The 18,576-nt window shown below is 49.7% G+C and overlaps 3 protein-coding genes across 12 annotated transcripts in view; 2 read left to right on the top strand and 1 right to left on the bottom strand.

Annotated features, from left to right (window-relative positions):
• Nucleotides 1-5,446, top strand: part of Wdr48 (WD repeat domain 48) — a 44,331-nt gene extending 38,885 nt beyond the window's left edge. For all 4 annotated transcript variants that reach the window (XM_071599907.1, XM_071599896.1, XM_027932483.3 and 1 more), the window contains 3 exons: nucleotides 1,219-1,295; nucleotides 2,698-2,890; nucleotides 3,492-5,446. In XM_071599907.1, coding sequence (XP_071456008.1) covers nucleotides 1,219-1,295; nucleotides 2,698-2,890; nucleotides 3,492-3,587 — 366 coding nt within the window. In that variant the 3' untranslated portion in view covers nucleotides 3,588-5,446. The remainder of the gene's footprint in view (nucleotides 1-1,218; nucleotides 1,296-2,697; nucleotides 2,891-3,491) is intronic.
• On the bottom strand, nucleotides 5,447-16,011 carry Gorasp1 (golgi reassembly stacking protein 1). Of its 7 annotated transcripts, none has more exons than XM_027932485.3 (9): nucleotides 15,850-16,011; nucleotides 12,046-12,126; nucleotides 11,435-11,638; nucleotides 10,163-10,249; nucleotides 9,893-10,023; nucleotides 9,299-9,659; nucleotides 8,360-8,510; nucleotides 7,737-7,889; nucleotides 5,447-7,487 (listed from the first exon to the last, which is right to left on the bottom strand). In XM_027932485.3, the coding sequence occupies exons 1-9, from the start codon at nucleotides 15,910-15,912 to the stop codon at nucleotides 7,219-7,221; spliced, it is 1,500 nt and encodes a 499-aa protein (XP_027788286.2). In that variant the 5' UTR covers nucleotides 15,913-16,011; the 3' UTR covers nucleotides 5,447-7,218. The 7 variants fall into 7 exon arrangements, with proteins under 7 accessions (XP_027788286.2, XP_071456019.1, XP_027788287.2 ...); XM_071599918.1 differs by lacking the exon at nucleotides 15,850-16,011 and adding an exon at nucleotides 15,438-15,691 and having other exon boundaries at nucleotides 11,435-11,675; XM_027932486.3 differs by lacking the exon at nucleotides 15,850-16,011 and adding an exon at nucleotides 15,406-15,477.
• The window catches only part of Ttc21a (tetratricopeptide repeat domain 21A), a 33,750-nt gene continuing 30,892 nt past the window's right edge, over nucleotides 15,719-18,576 (top strand). The window contains exons 1-3 of the mRNA XM_027932482.2: nucleotides 15,719-16,235; nucleotides 17,382-17,511; nucleotides 18,330-18,440. Coding sequence (XP_027788283.1) covers nucleotides 16,209-16,235; nucleotides 17,382-17,511; nucleotides 18,330-18,440 — 268 coding nt within the window. The 5' untranslated portion in view covers nucleotides 15,719-16,208. The remainder of the gene's footprint in view (nucleotides 16,236-17,381; nucleotides 17,512-18,329; nucleotides 18,441-18,576) is intronic.

Below are 18,576 nucleotides of genomic sequence, written 5' to 3' on the forward strand. Positions count from 1 at the left end.
TGTTCATGGTGTCTTTTGTTAGGTGAAAAGTTCTAATTTTTATAAAATCAGTCCCTCATGGCTAAGTATTGTGTCTTGTTTAAGTATTTCCCACTCCAGAATAGCAAAAAAAATTCTCCTGTATTCTTTTAGTACCTTTATGATAATTTCTTTTATGTCTAGATCTTTAATCTGTTAAAATTTATTCTTCTGTTTAGTGTGTGGTAAGATTCTTTTTGCACAGGTATAGCCAGTGTGCTAGCACAATTTATTGAATAATCTATCCTTTTCCTACTAATTTGAAATGCTATCTTTATTGTGCACTAAATTTCTATATACACCTGGGTCTGTTTCTGAGACTCTCTGATGTACTGTTAACCTATTTTGTACATTCCTAAGCCATATGAAAAGGAATTTAATCTCTAGAACCTTTAGAAATTTGCTTTGTCCCAGATACACCCCAAGAACTTAAAGCCACTGTGACACCTGATGGCTATGCTGTGGTCTTCTTTATGTCCGAGCTGTCCATACACCACTCCTTCCTTTGAATGTAAAACTCAGCCGGTTTGCATTACTGCCTGTAGGCCTGTGGCGCAAATCTGAGAGGACACATCCAGACACTATGACAGAGAAGCTCGGAGGGGATTAATACCCCAAGAAAAGATGACCAGGTGGTTTTATCCTTCATTTACCATGAGGTTTATTTTACGGTAGATGCCCAGGTTGTTGGCCGCGTTTCCACTCTTTCCCAGCCCTCACCGTGATGTCGAGGGAGAGGCAGCAGGAGGGCCTTATTGCCATTTCAGTTGGGTGATGGGCCCCCACCCGCATAAGTCTGGCTTGGCTCAGAGGTGAATGTTGTGGGGTTTTATTAAGACACTTAAGTTTCTTTAGGTATTAGCCCAGTATTTTAATGTAGAGTTAAGGTTTTAGTTTATATGTTTAAAAAATTAAAGTTTGTTTTCCTTTAATACCTGTACTGTTATTTAAGATGAGCCATGCTACAAGTTCATATTGCCACTAATATTCCATATAATTTGCCTTCACGTATCTTTTATTACAAAACTAAATGTAATTTTTTCTGATAAATTTTCTGTAAGGCTGACATAGTTTAATATAAGTTAGACAGTCACTTTTAATTATAAAATAATTATTTGTAAATCATGTTTTCCTATTGACAGCATTTTAGTTTATCAGCTAATGGAAACTATTATACCTTTTTTAATTTTACTATTTCAGAAAAATATGCCCAAATTCAACAAAATTCCTTTCTACCTCCAACCTCATGCATCTTCAGGAGCAAAAACCTTAAAAAAGTAAGTAAATGTAGGTCTATGTGGTTCCTTGATCATTAGATAACTGATGGAGAGAATTCCTTTTTCTGATGATTGCTTTATAGCACAGGAAGCAAGGACTAGGTCTAAGGCTCGTTTATCATGTTGATGGATTTTGTTTTGCCAAAATCCAGTTTAGTACCCAACCTGTGTATATTAACTGCTGTTGTAAATACCAAAGGAATAATGAGAGTGGGGGAAAGAAATGAGTTTTTGACTAGAGCTTTCCAGAAAGGCTTCTTAAAGAACCTGGGATTTGAGCTGGACTTGTAAGGGTGGGTAGAACTTCAAAAGACAGTGCAGGGCACAGCTTATTCAGACATGTGGGAGCAAGAGCATGCTCAAGATTTTGGAAAGTGGTGTTTGAGAACTCATGTACTCTGGGTACATGAGCATAGGCTGGAGTGGCAGCAGGAGGTTCTAGGAGGTAAATTAGAAAGGTGAGGTTTCCTCAGCAGTGAATTTGAATGCCAAGCCATAGAGCGTATAGTGACCAAACACCAGAAATATCTGAGAAGACATGAAAGGTAACTTAGGGAGAAGCTCAAAGCAAGATGACCCAAGAGAAGAATTTTAGTAGTCCAAGAATGAGACACTGAACTTGGAACACTGTGTATACCCTAGGAAGTAAAATCAATTAGATTACTAAAAACTGTTTTATTACAAAGATTTTTTTAAAACTTCCACAAAGAGAATAGAATAATGAGTATCCAGTGACCCATCAGACAGCTTCAGTAATTATCAATATTTGGCTAAACATCTTGCTCACCTATACTTCTACCTACCTTTCCAGCCATCTCCCTCCACACAAACATACTGGATTATTTTAAAGCATGTCCTGGACATCACTTCAAATAGATTGAATGACTGAAGTTCCAGATGGCTTTTACAATTGAAACCTTAGCTACTTGGTTTAATGCCTGTTGACTTATATCAAAGATAGAAAGTAGGTTTGGGGATGAAGGCACTGATGAGTCTGTTTTGGGATAGCCAACTGGAGATGCCCAGTCTCGAGGCTTGTGGTCTAGACTGAGGCATCATCTCCCTCAGGTGCTAGTTGAAGATGTGGCAGTGGGAAAGAGCCCAAGGAAAATTGAGCCCCAAGAGCACTGGGCTTTTCTGATTCTTTAATTTGCTTGTGCTTAGGGAGAGAATTTAAGGAAATAAAATCCAGAAGGTTGTTCTCATGTTAAGTTTCAAGAACGTGCTTAATCTCATTTACCTACACATAATCTGTACCTTTGGGACACTACAGAAAGTCTTTGACATTTCTAAAAATAGTATAAGACAATGATAAAAAATTATTGATTTATGTTTCTGTGGTATGTTTGAACAAAATCTCATGTTTTTTCTTGGTGTCACAATAGTCCATTACCTTTTACAGAGATAGATTGTCTGCTAGTGACATGCTCCAAGTCCGGAAAGTAATGGAACATGTTTATGAGAAAATCATCAACCTGGATAATGAGTCTCAAACCACTAGTTCTTCTAATAATGAAAAACCAGGAGAACAGGAAAAAGAAGAGGATATTGCTGTGTTGGCAGAGGAAAAAATTGAACTTTTATGCCAGGACCAGGTAAGCAAACTTGAGGACCATAGCCCTATTTCTTTTCTAGTGCTGGTGCTCAGAAAGTTACATAATTGTGGTGTGATTGTAGTCCTCAAATCTCTTGGGGAGTTCTGCTTATACAGAAGCTCTAAGCTCTGGGTCTCCCCTACCTGTGTGTGTGTCTCTTCCAGAGGGGTTCTTCAGCCCAACCTAAAGCTCCTGTTTCCCCTGATGGTTTTCAGTAAAGGGACACAGATTTAAACACACATGTAGACAAATGTGAATATGCGAATAGCTTTTTTTCTTATGAGCAAAAAACAAAGTTGTCTTGATTTGCAGAGCAACATCTGTTGTGTTAGTTAAGATGTGCAGTGGAGGTGGATGGAGAAATGGTGGTACTGTTTTAAATCGAGATGCACTGAAGGTACTTCTTCAGGGGAAGGGCTGAGTTACAAAAGATACACATCTGTGCCTAGGTTCCCAGCTGCATGCATGAAAGCTGTACCAACAGGCGAGGCCACTAGGCATGGGGTAGGAGTAAACAAGCTGTGCCCTCTGGTAGCAAGTCCTCAGTAAAGGATGAAGGTTTTAGATATTAGAGACTTTTAATATATTTTTTGCTATTCAGGTTTTGGATCCAAATATGGACCTTCGAACAGTGAAACACTTCATATGGAAAAGTGGTGGTGATCTCACCCTCCATTACCGTCAGAAGTCCACGTGAAGGGTGGGCCTATGCTCCTGGGTATTCATTTACTACCTTCCTCTATGGCCCCAAGAGTAGTCCTAGGAAGCCCACTGATCCCCAATGGGAGCAAGACTTCTAATGGCCAATTTGGTATGGACCGAGATTATCTTTCAATTGAAGTGACTAATTGAGATGTAATATAGAAACCAGTCTCTACGTGTAGATTAAGCTGCCCCCAGGGAAGCAGAGTGCGAGAGCAGAAGAGCCCCAGGCAGACTCTGTCCTGAGAACTGATGACAGGCCAGTGCAGACTTTGCTTCCTCTTTTTCTTTCAAGGGACCTTATCTTTGTCTGTTAGCACTTGTTATAGAACATCCGTAGGGCCACATCTGTTAACTGTGTTTCAATTTCAAACCCACAAGCTCTGTAGCTTTTCTAAGAGTACATTCCATTCATGCAGTACCTATGAAGGCTTTTTCCAAGTTTGTCATAGAAAGAAAATCTAATTGTTTTCACCGTTTGAAAGTTATTTTTAATGGGAATTTGCTGTTGCACAATTCGAGAGCCAGCCCACTTCATAATAAATAACTGATGTTGGGCTCATTTTTAATATTGCATCTCAGATGTGTTCTTGTAGTAGAGCTGTTGAAGTTCCAGGTGCTGGAATTAACGCAGCCCAAGGATGCCCTGGCTGGCAGCAGCCCCTGGGAGGCGCGACTGTTCGCACCTTCCTCCAGCGTGCAGCTTTATTCATGGGCAAAGCAACTGAGACCATAGCTTCCTGCTCTGGGTGAACAGCTTGACACCATCAAAACAAGACCGTGATGAAATTTTAATTTCATTCAGATGCTACCTAAAATTTATGATGTCACAGTAAAGGGATATCATAGTGAGTTAGTTTGATATTCATATCTGGAAAGTATACATATTTGTTTTTCCAAAGTTTTATATGCAGGTTTTGTTGTTGTACCTGTATCCAGATCTTCTTTTCACTGTTCTTTCTAACAATCTAAAGCTTTCATAGAATCATTTGGATCTTGTACAGAATATAACTTATTGGGGATAAACACTTCAACTTTTGGCAGAAAATACTTTGGATTCTTCCCAAGGTCATTTGTATTCAGCATAGATCAATGGTCCACCCCCATAAAACTACATAAGACTAGCCTCCTTGTATGAAGCCAGAAGCACAAGTGCCTTCAGAGGGCAGTTTATTCCAGTCCAGTTGCCTCCCCAGCTTGTGTGTGGCCTGACCCCACAGTAGCAGGGACTGGGGAGGAGGCTGAGGAAGGGTTTTTCTTTTCTACATCTTCACAGGTTTAGTTAGGGGCAGATTATGGACCCAGGTCCATACCTTACAATTTGAGATATTCTGATCCGCACAACTGCAGAGACAGGGTTCCCTCACTGCTGGTCAGCTAACTCTGGAAAGTGTACCTCTTGCACCTTGAAGAAGTGAGCAGAGACACAGCCACATTTCCAAGGAGCTGAGGTGGTCTTTATCCTTTCCTCAGAGCAACCAGATTCTTTTTTTTAAAATCCTTTCTATCTGTTGGATACAATAGTGCGCTTTTGGTGCACATTTTTTAGCAATAGTTGTGAACTAATAGCAAAAAAAAAAAAAAAATTTATTTACCAGCCCTCAGCTGTGTTTGCACAAGGGGCCTTTGAGCTAAAGGACTGTGTTTTGCTGGGTCATTTTGCCCCGTGTGCTGAGCCTTGGGTGGCTGTGTCCCCTCTGTTGTAGATCTGACCCCCAGCATGGTTATATTTTTGTTTTTCCCCTCCAGTCTTACCAGTAATACAGTTTCCAGAAAATCTGACAGTCTGCAATGCCAAAAGGGTAAAAAATCTGTATTTCACAGTTGTATAGAATAAAAGCTTTAGTTAAAATATTTCAAGGTGTAGTACATATTTATTTTTTTCACTTGCGTTTTCCTTCATAGCAAATTACAGAGAAGGAAACTTCTGGTTTCATGTTCACCCTGGAAATCATTAGCACTGATACCATTTTATCCCCCAGTTTAGACGGGAAGAGAAAGGAGAGGGGAGGAGGAGCTATAACCTTCCAGTGAGAGCAACTGTGGGTCAGACTGCCAGGCTACAGAGCTAAGGAAAGCTGGCCCCGAGACAGTCCTGTGGCGGTTCTGTTCTACTTCCTGCATTCCTACAGACTGACACTGGGCTCCCAGACAGTCCAGGACACAATGCCTCACTGTTCTGAAGACTTATCAGCTGCTCTGGTAGGCTTGACAAGGGTTGGCTTTAAATGTAGTCACAGTGCTTGAAACTTTTGCTAATTTGGGGCCCTAGTTCCTCCATATAATTTGGTCTATGCTCCCCAGTCCTTGTCCCGTAGGCCTGACAGAACTGAATTTCCTGTGTTCACCATCCTACACACATTATACAAATGGAACTGCAATAGCGAAACTCTAGAAACGAGATAAAGGCTAGAAGACAAGGCCATAGGCAGCTTTCACGGTAATTGTCAAGGAAGTAATTAGCGTCGGGAGTGAGGGCCTTGGGTCAGAGCATCAGAGGATTTCAGTTGATGAGAGGCTATCCCTGGATAGAGCCATCCCCTTCTGCAGGAGCTGAGCAGGGTAGACCTAACCTAGTCTTAGCCTACAAAGGCACCAGGGGGTGGAGAAAACTGTTCCCACATACTACAGAAAAGGACAGAAGGGCCTTTCTAGGCCCCTGATTGACTCTTGGGATGGAGCTTTAGGTGTTGAAGAGACCTAGTGAGGTGGACTGACTGAGAGTTTACATAGGACAGTGAGCTTAATTTGCAACTTTTATTCATCATTAGGGCTGGATGCTTTGAATATCAGAGATCATTGCGTAAGTCTGGGAGCCGACAGGAGTTGCCACTAGAATACTAGATGTGTGGCATGCAGGCCCTGGGGAAGAACAAATGTGGTGCAGGTATAGCTGGGTCTCTGCGGAAGAGCCTAGAATATTCAAACCCTCACTAAAAGAGAGGCAAGTGCACTGCCTCTCTCCTCCAGCGGTGGGGCACACCAGCCAGCCTGAGCCAAATGTTGCACTGTAGTGCATGAGGGCACATGAGGGAGTCATCAGTGATTGTGACTGGCAGGGTGGAGTCCTGGGCTTGGGTCCCTTTCAGTACAGATGGGCTAGCCGGGCTGTGCAGGCAGGATCAAGGCAAGCCCTACAAAGCATCAGGCAACAACTGAAACAACCCCTTCCTCCCTCACCTGACCTCATACTGGAACATGTCTAGACCCTGCTGCCTCCTGGGTAACCCGAGTGACCAGAACAGGCACTGGTCCTGAGGGTGCATGGCGTTCTCTCACTACCAAGTCAGCTTTCATGTCCCTCCAAAGCAGCAAAGAATCCCCTCCTTTACCATCACAGCTCCTGGAAAACATTAAGCTGGAGTGTTGCTCCCAGCCCTCTAACACCCCAAAAGTATTTGCTTGAAAGTTTCCAAGCCAGGACCATCACACAGTGTAAGTGCTTCAAGGTCATCTCCTAAAGACCCCAAGGAGGCTCAAAGAAGACACAAAACCCTGCCAACAGAGGTCCCTGCACATCACTTGGAACTGCAGCCTAGAAAGTGGAACACACAAGGCTAGGGTCAGGCATGGAGCTGGGCTGCTTGCCCACATCTGGACCTCATGAAATATCATCAGAGACCTTATCACAGCCCTGGTTGTAATTCTGGGGAAGATATCTGGGCCTGGCTGGCTGGCTTCTCAGCCTCTGCCCTGAAGTCTGCGCTCTCTGTGACTGCAGGCTCCTCCTCAGCCTGAGCTTCTAGCAGCTCAGCAGACAGCCCATCTTCTGGCGAGGCTGCAGAGGTGAGGCTGTCGGGAAGAGTCAGCTGAGGCAGGTGGTCTGGCTGGGCCTGGACACCCGGACTATCCAGGAAGGAGACTTCAAACTCTGACCCAGACCATGTGGCCTCACCTGAAACACAAGGATTGGGCTGAGGAGAAGCCAGGACCTACGACCACGGTACTGGGGCCAGTAACTATGATGCCCAATCCCCCACCTCTTTAGGCTTTAATGGGGGATAGGAGATAAAGTTTATGAATTCCCATATGGCTGTACTCAACCCAAGGGGCAGCCTCTAACTAACCCAGCTGAGGAATTTAGGGCAGACTACCAGCAACCTGGGGTCCTTCCCAGAGGGCTTCAGAAGGGAAAGTTACTTACCACCCTGCTCATGAGAATTGCTGCTGGAACCAACATCCTCTGGTCCTACATTTGAGTTGGCTATGGTAGTCGGCGCTGTGGAGGAGGACAGGCTGGGCCACACACTGGCATTGCTACCATCCAGGAGGGAAATGCCTGACACATCCAGGAAACCTGAGGAGGGAACACAACACAAAACCCTGACTGCTGGAAAGCCAGTACCCTGGGCTCACCCTGCCCAGTGCCTGGGATATCTATCCCTGGCCTAGCTGGAGACTATAACGTCCTCATTCCCTGGTGGTGCCATCCAATCAACCCCAAGAAGGTTCCACTGGGTTTTTCTGAGGGAAAGGGCTTAGGGGCTGTGTATCATGGGGTTAGCTCAGTGTTAGCTCAGACCATGGGGGCAGCCCAGACCCTGCCCTGTCTCCAATTTTCTGTGTGACCTGAAGTAGGCCATCTCTCTTCTCTGAACTAGACTCCACCCATGCAATGGATTAGATGGCCTGCAACAGTCTTGGCACTTGTGAGGTATGAAGGGGCAACAGGCCCTAGGGAATGTTTTTGGCACTGCTGCAAGCCGGGGCCCACTTCGCACCAGGAGTTGCAGGTTCCTTAGCCTCCCCTCCGGGCCTGCCCAGTACCTGGATCCATGACTCGCTGCACTGGAGGTGGAGGCTGAAGAGAAATCTCCATGGAATGTGGAAGTCCCCCAAAGTCTGGAGCACTGTGGCTGGGACTTCCAGACCTGGGGAGCTGTCCATCCATGAGGGAGCCAGGTACTTGTAGCATGGCCTAGGGGCACCAAGGAAGAAGGAACAGGAAGGGGGCCATCAGGACAGTGACCTGAGGTGGATTTCACAATCCAGCCTAGATACCAGCCCACCCTTGCTGTGTGCAAACTGTTGTGCCTTAAGGAAGGAAATGGTCTTGGTCATCTGCCCTTTCCCCTACAAGTAATGTGAAGTCAGGCCAGAGGGCCATGGCCTGGCCTCCCCTGCCATATCCACATAGACGGAGCACTCTATCCACATCCTTGAGCCCCAGGTATCTACCTGGCTCTAACATATTCCCCCTGCTACTTGGGGGCACCCTCGGTGACCAGAGGGAGTGAGGGTCTTCCTTGAATTCAGGTACAACTGAAGGAACATCCCAGCATACCCCCTGGCACAAACCCCATTGCCCAAGGTGCCCTCAACCCACTCTTTAACCACGACGGCAGGGCTAACACTGCCCTGCAGACTCAGCCTGACACCCAGAAAACCTCCCAGAATGCCACAGTCTCACTGGGGCACAGAGCAAGGCTCTGCCCATCTCTTAATTCCCAGTTTCCACCTATGAATGTAAACAACAACCAGTGCCTCACCTGAAGGGACAGGAGGGCCAAAAGTGGTTTGACTGTCCCAGACAGGGCCCATCTGCTCCACTGTGTCCCAGAAATAGGTGGGCCTCCCTTTAAAGGCACAAGGGCCTCACAAGGGTGACGTTGCTGGGGCACCCCAAGGGTAGCTTCCAGAGTCTTTTTCCAGCTGGCAGGCCCCTCTGCCCATATAAGCTCCCCTCTTCCCTTGGCTGACACATACCTCCATGTAGTCATTCTGCCTGGAACCTAGGTCCAGGCCAGAAGAATCCTGAGGGGTGGGCCCAGGTGATGGGGCACCAGGTTGTGAGGCATCAGGTAGCGGGGCACCAGGTGGCAGGACAATAGGTGGTGGGGCATCAGGTAGCGGGGCTTCAGGTGACAGGGCACCGGGTGGTGGGGCACCAGGTGGTGGGGCGCCAGGTGGTGGGGTGCCAGGCATCGAGGCGCGAGGAAGTGGGGCACCAGGTGGTGGGGTGCCGGGCAGTGGGGTGCCAGGTGTTGGAACAACAGGTGGCGTCTTGTGGCTGGAGGGCTGGGTGGGGATCCGGTGTAGATACCCATAGCCGATGCCACACCCTAGACTACCAAAGGCCAGAAATATTCATTCATGGGGTTGTCCACAGTCACAGCCCTCCCTGCTTTTACCATCCCATCCCTGAGGGGCTGGAAAGGGTACTTCCAGGCTAGAAGTCAGCCTCAGAGGTCCTGGGCCGAGGGCCCAGTACTCTACCTCCTCCAGGGGATTCTGGAAGTCCATGCCCACTAGGCAGGCCCCGCCAACCTAACCCTGCAGCCCTCAGACCCCAGGAAGTACCTGCCCTCTCCACCCCAGGCTGCGTTGGGAGTTACAGTCACCTCCCGGCAGGAGTCAGACTCGGAGTTATAAACCATCAGCTTCAAGGGCTTCCCCTCATGGGACTCGATGAGAGAAAAGAAGTCTTCGGACTATGAGAAACACACAGCAGCTGAGGCCTGTTCCTGGCACTGGACTGGAAGCCTCGAAACGAGACGCTTCTTAGGAACACCACCCATCTCTGCACACCCCATCCATCTCTCTGGGAGGGGCAGGCCATGGGCTTCTCACCTCCTGGAGGATCTGGTCTGAGCCAACCACATAGTCTGTGTAGGGGCGCAGGCCAGCAAGAGCAGCAGGTGAAGAGGGTTCCACATCCTGGAGAAAGAATCACAAACCAGCAGCCTCGCCACTGAGCTGGGAGAAGAGGCAGGAGGTGGAACCTCTTCAGGTAGTGAGTAGGATACTTGTCCTCTTTTGTCAAGCAGGACCTCAAGCCCAGACTCCTTCACCCCAATTCCCTACCTCCCCAGGCCTACAGCCTGCCCAGCAGAGGGCAGCACCATGGCATGATTCAGCACTGGGCTCTAGAATCTGACCTGGGCCTCAACTCCTGGCTCCAACTACTAGCTGTGTGACTGTGGAATTACTAAACCATTCTCAGCATTTCTCCACAATTCAAAACAGGTTTCATAAGGTCGGGGAGAAGAGTAAAGAAATACCTTAAAGAAAGAAAACCACATCTTGGCCAGAGGAAGTGCCAACTGCATTGCTGTGACTGCTGAGGCACATGAGACCCCTGGCTGAGGGCAGGAGGCGAGGACAGTGAGCAAAGCTGGGCACAGGATTGCTTTCTCCCTTAAAAAGCTCTACCACTCCCTCCCAGCCTCCCAGTCATCCTGAGAAATGCAAAGACATCTGTATCAGTCACATTTTACTCATGAGCAAACCTCTGTAGGCTGGCTGCAAAGATAGGCTGAAAACCTTGGTTAGTCTCCTCCAAGGAGCTGGTAAGCTATAGAGGAGAACACAAGTGAGCCAGCTTCTAGCTCAGGGAACTCTCCTTCCACCACACCACAGGACTATGCACTTGAGAACCTGGACGACCACCTATGAGCACAGGTGTCAGGTGCACAGTAGCTGTAATCAGACACTATTCCAGCTCAGTCACTGTGGCCTGTTTATGTATCGATTAGCTATATAACAATATACCAGAAAAATCACTATCTATGCTATCTTGAGAGACAGATTGATAACAGTAGCAGCATTCTGGCAGTACAACTACCACGCCAGTAGATGGTATCCCCACCTTTCAAAAGAAGATACTAAAATGCAGAAGGTAAGAAAGTGCCCAAAGTCACATGGCTAGCAGGAAGCAGGGTACACAGTCCAGGTGGTAACACAAGCTGCCCTCTCAGGAACTGGCACACCACCAGATCTCACACCGAGTCCCCTAATAAGCCACTGCTGTTGGCCTCTGCCCCGTGCCCCACCCATTCAATCCTGACACACCTGCCCCCACCCGGGTCCCACCTCCTTCTGAGCACCCCACCCTGTACTCACCAGCACATGCCACACGTGCTCACTGGCCCTGCGAAAGCTGCAGAAGCGAACGCTGGCGCCCAGCAGGCCCTGTCCGCCCCACATGTTGCTGGGCACCACTTCTACCTCGCGCACCTTCATGGTCTTCATGTTGAACACCTCCAACTTCACGGGCTTTTCCACATTGGCTTTCAACAGCGCCTTCAGCGTGTCATTCTCCTTGTTCTGCAGGGGCAGCAGGGCTGACACCAAGGCCCCAGCCCTCATCCCCCAGCCCCAGGTCAGTCCCTTCAGACAAGTCAGGGCCTAAGATGGCACAAGGGCCTTGGTGGCCAGCAGAGCCAGGTGCCAGAGTGAGCTGTAGCCACTGTGACCCCCACCACCTAGCACTTCCCAATCCTCCTCCCTCCCTAGGCCAAAAAACACAACCAAGCAAGCACAAAGCCTCCTGGGTCCAGAGCACTCCATACTGCCCTTGGCCAGTCCCCTCCACACCCTCAAGCCCACCTTCAAGAGTCCCTCTGCCCTCAGTGACCCTGGGTAAAAAACACAAGCAGAAGCAGGCTGGGCCTCCTGAGGGACAGAGGGATGCAAGTACACAAACAAAGCAGAGGCAGTGGGGGGAGCCTCACCAGCCGCGAGTGCCCAATGGTGATGATGAAGTCAAAGTAAGGCTCCAGGCCCGCCTGCTGGGCTGGCGAGTTCTCCTGCACCTGTCCCACGACAGAGGCCAGTCACTGCACCAACCCCAGGCTCAAGAAGCCCCCACCGCTGTTCCCAGAACCACTGCCAACCCTGGCGTATCACCACTCCCAGTGCCCTCAAGAGCACAGCTTCTTGGCATTGTCCAGGTCTACTCCTTCCTTTTCTCTACCTTCCTGGTCACAAGCTTTCCTCTTAGGAAAATGGGTCTTTTCCTGATCATCCACAAATGCTTCCAGAGATGCCTCACAGCCCAAGGCTGCCTTTGGGGGTTACCAGGAGGTACATGAAGATAAGCTGGCCCAGGCCTATGGGAAATGCTGCCCCAGAGGGCTGGGTTGGACTGGCCGGAAAGCCAGAGTGTGTCATTAGAAAAGTTCAGACATGGACAAGGGACCCCAATGCTCAAGGAAAGCAGGCAGGAGAAATACATCCAGGGCTGTGCCCAGAAAGGGGGAGTGGGAAAGGCAGCCTGTGACCAGATCTTGAAAGGCCTGGCCTTGACTCAATCCAGCAGGTAACTGAGGGCCACTGAAGAATGCTGGGAAGGAAAGCACACCACAGGGGCAGGACTGGGCCTGATGAGCCTCCCCAGTAGCCTCACAGACCATTTATGCAGGAAACCTCCTTCATGAGCCATTGCCAGGCCAGGTTGCTCCGAATTCCTCTCTGGACTCTCCAGCTCAATATATTTCTAAAATACAACCAGGCCTTGCAGGTCCAAGTTCACACAACATGGCCTTTGTCCCCAGGTCCTGGACCCTAATGGTAGGCCCATACTTAGGCCTTCGTGGACACTGATGACCTCTTAGGGTCAGATAACAGCCAGGCCTCTGTGTCCTGAGAGGCACAGGACTCTTGTGGTCTTGGGTTCTTGAGGCCTTCTGCTGCTCGCCAACCCCTCCAGTCTTGGATTCCCCAAGTTGAAAGAGAGGTCTCAGACAGCCTGCTGAGAACAAACTGCTGAGCCTCTGGGATAAGGCCAGTTTGCCCCTGGAATCAGGACTGTCTTCTGGCAGCAACAACTGCATCTCTACTTATTACCTCCAGAAGCTGCCATCGCTTCCAACATGGGCCCGGCAACCTTAGCTGCCCCAACCCAGAGGGCAATCTGTTCCTAGGCCCTGCTTCAGGAGAGCTGAGCCTGCCCTCTATCCCTTCAGGGGCTTCTGAAAACCAAAGGACAGGGCTACTTTGGAGGGTGCTTCTCCCTGAGCAGGGTCACTTGCAAAACACCCCACCTCCGCTCAGGAAAGGCCATACCCAAGGCCATTCTACCCCTCCTCAACACTATGTCAGCCACCCTAGATGAGGGCTGACACTCAGGCCCCCAGTCCCCAGGGCTGGTGCTCCCCTAGCCCACCCAGTACATCCACCCATCCTCTCCTGTGGGCCTGCCCTCTGTCTGCTAAACTCCATTTCCCTCACCCCAGGCTTTGTCATTGTTCACTGGGCTCCACAGCTGAAATCATCTCTACCGCCATCCACTGCACCCTCTTCCTGCAAAACCCACCACCCCTCCATCCAGTTCTCCCTGGAGACTCCCAGCATGCCCCACACCATTTAGCCCCACAATGTGTGCTGCTTTTCATAACACCCCATCCTCTTTTTCCCCACCAGTGAACCTCATGGAACAAACAGTGATGTCAGCCTACAAAGTCACCCAGCGCTGGCTGGCCAGTGGCAAGGACAGTACCACTTCACCTGCTTTATCCATTCAACTCTTTTACTAAACCCAAGTTAAAATGAGAAAAGGGGCTCAGTCCCTAGGAAATCCAACCCACAGTCCTCCCCTAACCACTGCCATATAACAGCCATTTCCTTGTGAATCCTTCCTTACCATATGCTTACTGAGGGCAAGGGACATTGCCAACAGGCCTGGCACGTGGTGGGAATGCCAGTATTTATAGAATGGAGCACACTTGTTCTTTTAAGTTTTAAAAATATAAGCAGATCATGTTACCTCCCCACATAAAACCTACCAAAGGCCCCACATCTCAGAATAAAATCCTGAACCTTCAGGACAGTAGCAGGGTCCTACACAGCCTGACTTCCTCCTGATACTGGCCACACTTTCCAAAATGCTGTCTTTGCCTCCTCACACTTCCTCAGACACACAAGCACGACCCACCTTTGCTGGGCCTTCTAACTGGAATACTCTCTCCTCCATGTGTATACTGTCTGCCCTTCTGGCTGAGACATCTGTCCAAAAATCACTTGATCAGAGGCCTTTCCTGACCACTCTAGAAAATGGCACCAACCCATTTTTTCTTTTTCCCTTAACCTGCTTTAGCAGGTTACCACCTACCATATTTGTTTCCTATGATCTTCCTTCTCTCCCAACTGACATCCAAATGCAAGCACACAAGAATGGATTACAGACATTGTCTATTCTGTTCACAGCTTTATCTCTGCTGCCTAGAACTCTGCCTGCCAGATTAAGTGCTCACAAATATGTGGAGGATGACTTCTAATCCTTTAGCCTCTTAATCTTGTCCCTCTCCACTAGGTCCTCCTGTCTGCACTCCTACCATCACCCCATGGCTTCCCTGGTTGCCTACATCCTGAATTCCTTTTTATTCATCAAACCTGTTCCAAGACTATCCTGGCTGGATGAATTCCACTGTCTGCCTCTGTGCCTCCCCATAAGAAAGGCCATCCCCAAGCACAAATCCCATCAATGCTGGGTAGTCAAAAAAGGCCTGGCTTTCCTGTTAGAAAACCCCTCCCATGTGACACCTGCTTACAGAGCCTTCCTTCAAAGCAGAGACCACTCAACAGCCAGGCACCAAAGGAGCAAACTTGTCTGTCTACACCCATCTCTACATCCATCGCTTCACACAAGGTTAAGTGTGCAGGGGTGGGAATCTGAACCCGGGCAGGGGATCTTAACTAGGTGCACTCCAGGGCCAAATGCTCTCTTGCTTCTCTCACCTACATTAGAGCCCATTTGGCTGCAGGCTCTTCTCCCCACCTCCACAGTCAGGCTAGGAACTCCTCTCCATCTCCACTGTCCTGCAGCCTGCTCGTCCGGACTTTCTTGCAGGGGCACGTAAAGCCCATTCGTCCAAATTTCCTTGCAGGGGCACCTAAAGCCCATTCGTCCAGACTTCCTGGCACCTAAAGCCCATCCTCAGTCCCTGCCTCACCGACCCGCCTTTCCACAGGGTTTCACCACTGGGGCGCTTCCCCAAGCTGCAAACGCTCTCCCGGGCTTCGGCGGCATTCTCCTGGCCTCCAGCACCCCACTTCCCTGGCTAGTTCCACTGGTCCTCGCCCCGCCCCCATACCCCTCCTGACAATGCGACAGGCAAGTCTTAACGGCAAGATCGATGCAGGGGACCACTCGGTCCTTGGAGCTGCTGGCTGTCCCCAACTCCGCACGGAGCACGGCACACAGAGGTCATCACCAATGTGCCCTGAGGGCACCAGAGAGTTCTGCGAGGAGCCGGCGCGTTCTTCACCCGGAAGAACGCCACTCCGGGTAGCGCCACACGGAACGCCCCCATTTCCTGCACAGCTGGCATTTGGGGCGGGCGCCGAGCCCATGGCGATGGCAGAAGCGTCGAGGCCTGGAGTCCGGCGATGCCACTTCTCTCAAGAGGCTGGCAGCCCACAGCTGCCACGCTCGGGCGGGGACCCAGCGGTAGCCGCCAACCGAAAGGTGACCAAACGCGCGGACGCGTCGCTACAGGCGCGCTTCCAAGATCACCAGCGCCCCGGGACCGACTCACCCCGTGCAGGTGGAAGCCCTCGGCGCCGCCAGCAGGCTGCTGGGCGCTGGAGCCCAGGCCCATGACCGCTGCCCCGCTCGGCGCCCACGTCCACCACCAACGCTGACCCGCAGGCAGCCGGGGAGCCCCAGCGCGGATTCACTTTCTCGAAGCTCAACTACCAGTGCCTTGTCACGTGGTGCGCCGTGCTCCGTCCACTCCCTACGCCGACGCTCTTAGCAACCGGCTGGCTGCCCGGTTTCCAAGGACGCTCGTGCCTTCGACTTCCAGCCAGGAGAGGCGTGCCCAGGACCCTGACCCTGGAATCCAGCTCTGCACCGCCCTACCAGAGCCGGACTCGCCGCCGCGAGCGGCCGGAGATGAGCAGCAATGATTCTTCTCTTATGGTGCGTGGCCCGACTGCTGCCCGACAATTCCGGCCGGGTGACCCCGGCCCTCTACTCGCTAGCCACCTCTTTGGCCTCCCTTCTCTGTCCCTAGCCTCCTCAGGAGTCCCTGCCCTATCTTGCCTCACTGTCCCTGGAGAGTGCCTTGACACTAGTGCCCTCTATGCACCCTGAGCCCCAAGTTAGCACTCACCATCAGGGTCCTGTCCCTTTAGCACCCCAAACCAAATCATTCCATCTCCACTGTTTTGTCATCTCTTCTACTTAACCCTCTCCACCCCCTACCCTTGCCTGCACCTCTTCTGCATCTCTCATCTCAGTAGATGCCACCACCATTTGATCGCCAGCGTTAATTAATACATATTCCCTATACCTGTCTCTTAATACTTTCATCAATAAGAAATGTCAACTCCTAAATGTGCCCAGGGTTCACCCACTTTTTTTTATTCATCTCTTAGCCCAGGGCCACCACGGTCTCTCATCTGAACAACTGCAACAGGCTCCCTCCTGCTTTAGTTGTCTTCACAAGCAGTGTGCACTACCACCACACACAGCAGCTAGTGTAGTTTTTACAAAAACATACATCTTAATACATCTCTCTCCTACTTAAAACCATTCCAACTGCTTCCTATTTATTACCCTTAGGATGATGTCTGGGTTCTTTCATATGGCCCCCCAGGCTCTTACAATCCAGCCACACTTGGACCCAACCCCAGCACACATAGACCTTAGGGGAAGTGAGACTTAGCTCTTAACTGTGGAAGATATAGATAGGATTATGCGTAAGATAATGGCTACAAAGCCCTTGAACTTGTAACTATAACTATTGGTATAGTTTTTCCTTAATATTGGTCCTCATTCTTTCTCCTTTATTACTCTCTCAAAAAAAAAAAAAAGCCTGAATTGAGTTACACATCATATTTTAACAAGAATCTATTGGTAATATCCGAACACTGGAAAACTCCTTCCTAGGCGAACTGCATGGAGCTACGCTCAGGGACTGAAGGAGGCCTGCATGTTCCCTCTCTCTTCCCTATGTAGACTAAGAGAAAGTAGGGGATAGGGAAGGGAACCAGTCTCATCACATATGGGTCAGAACAGAGAAAAGGAGCCGGAGCTAGTGCAACTGTGTCTTCCTCCTCACAGGCTGGTATCATTTACTATAGCCAGGAAAAGTACTTCCACCATGTGCAGCAGGCTGCAGTTGCGGGCCTGGAGAAATTCAGCAATGACCCCGTGTTGCATTTCTTTAAAGCCTATGGAGTCCTCAGAGAAGGTAAGGTCTTAGCAATGTTGGCATTCTGATGCCAGGCACTAGCCCAGCTCCATCACTATGGCCAACACCTGGATGCCTACTTATATCCTAGTTATGTTTCCATGGAAACAGTCTTTCACTGACTGTAAGACTGAGTTTTCCAGGTTAATCCACAAAAGCATATATAATCCATATCTAGTTGACCCTTGAGACCTCAAAGGGCTCACTATCCTGCTGTGCATCCCAGTTTCCCTATCTGCAAAATGCGTGGTTGGAGAGACAAGTGTATGACTATTGATCTAATTCTAGGCTTGGAAACTGAGAGCCAGTTGTGCAGGAAAAGAAGGAGGAAGTGGCAGGTGTGGGTGAGCACAGGCAGGAGCAGTGCTGACTTTGCTGACACTCTGCACTTAGCCAAAAGGCCTAGAAGCAATTCACCGATATTCTGGAGGTGGTCTGGCTGAGGCCTGGTAGAGCTGCCAGTGTCAGGAAACATAAGGGATAAATGTAATTGGTAGTCTTGAGCAGCTAGCGGAGAATGCCCTGCTTGAGGTCCTTCCTTAGAACTGACCCCCAGCCAATAGTCCCAGCCTTGCAGGTATCCTGCACAAGTGCTTGCAGGCCACCTTTCAGCTCCAAGACCTTCCTGCCCCTGGCAGCCTGGACCAGTCACCAGGGAACTCAGGCCACCAGGGACCTTTCAGACCAGTTAGTCTTCAAATTCCAAGTAAAGGCAGGTGGTGCTAAGCCATGGGTCGGTCAGCCCTGATAGGGATTCTAGGCATCTGCCAGAGTCTCCTGCCTCTCAGGCATAATAATCATGTGGTCTCTCTTTGTAGAGCGCATCCAGGACGCCATCAGTGACCTGGAGAGCATCCGGAATCACCCAGACACATCCCTTTGCTCCATTATGGCCCTCCTTTATGCTCACAAAAGCTGTGAAACCATTGGTGAGTGCAGCCACACTCAGCAGGGCTTGGCCTGGCAGGGAAGGAAGCCCACTCCAGAGACCCCACCCCTCAAGGGTGCCTGTGCAGCTAGCTGCTGCTGGTCAGCAAGGAGAGGATGCTGCAGTCTACCCTTGGA

The sequence above is a fragment of the Marmota flaviventris genome, chromosome 1 (genome assembly GCF_047511675.1).
Source record: "Marmota flaviventris isolate mMarFla1 chromosome 1, mMarFla1.hap1, whole genome shotgun sequence".
NCBI classification, from domain to species: domain Eukaryota; kingdom Metazoa; phylum Chordata; class Mammalia; order Rodentia; family Sciuridae; genus Marmota; species Marmota flaviventris.

Excerpts from the sequence above, each read along its gene's own strand:
- Gorasp1 (XM_071599918.1), bottom strand. The coding sequence starts at position 15,664 with ATGGGCTCGGCGCCCGCCCCAAATGCCAGCTGTGCAGGAAATGGGGGC. Across the intron at positions 10,024-10,162 it reads CAGACCAGATCCTCCAGGAG|TCCGAAGACTTCTTTTCTCT; the intron begins GTGAGAAGCCCA and ends TGTTTCTCATAG. Across the intron at positions 7,488-7,736 it reads CAATTCTCATGAGCAGGGTG|GTGAGGCCACATGGTCTGGG; the intron begins GTAAGTAACTTT and ends CTTGTGTTTCAG.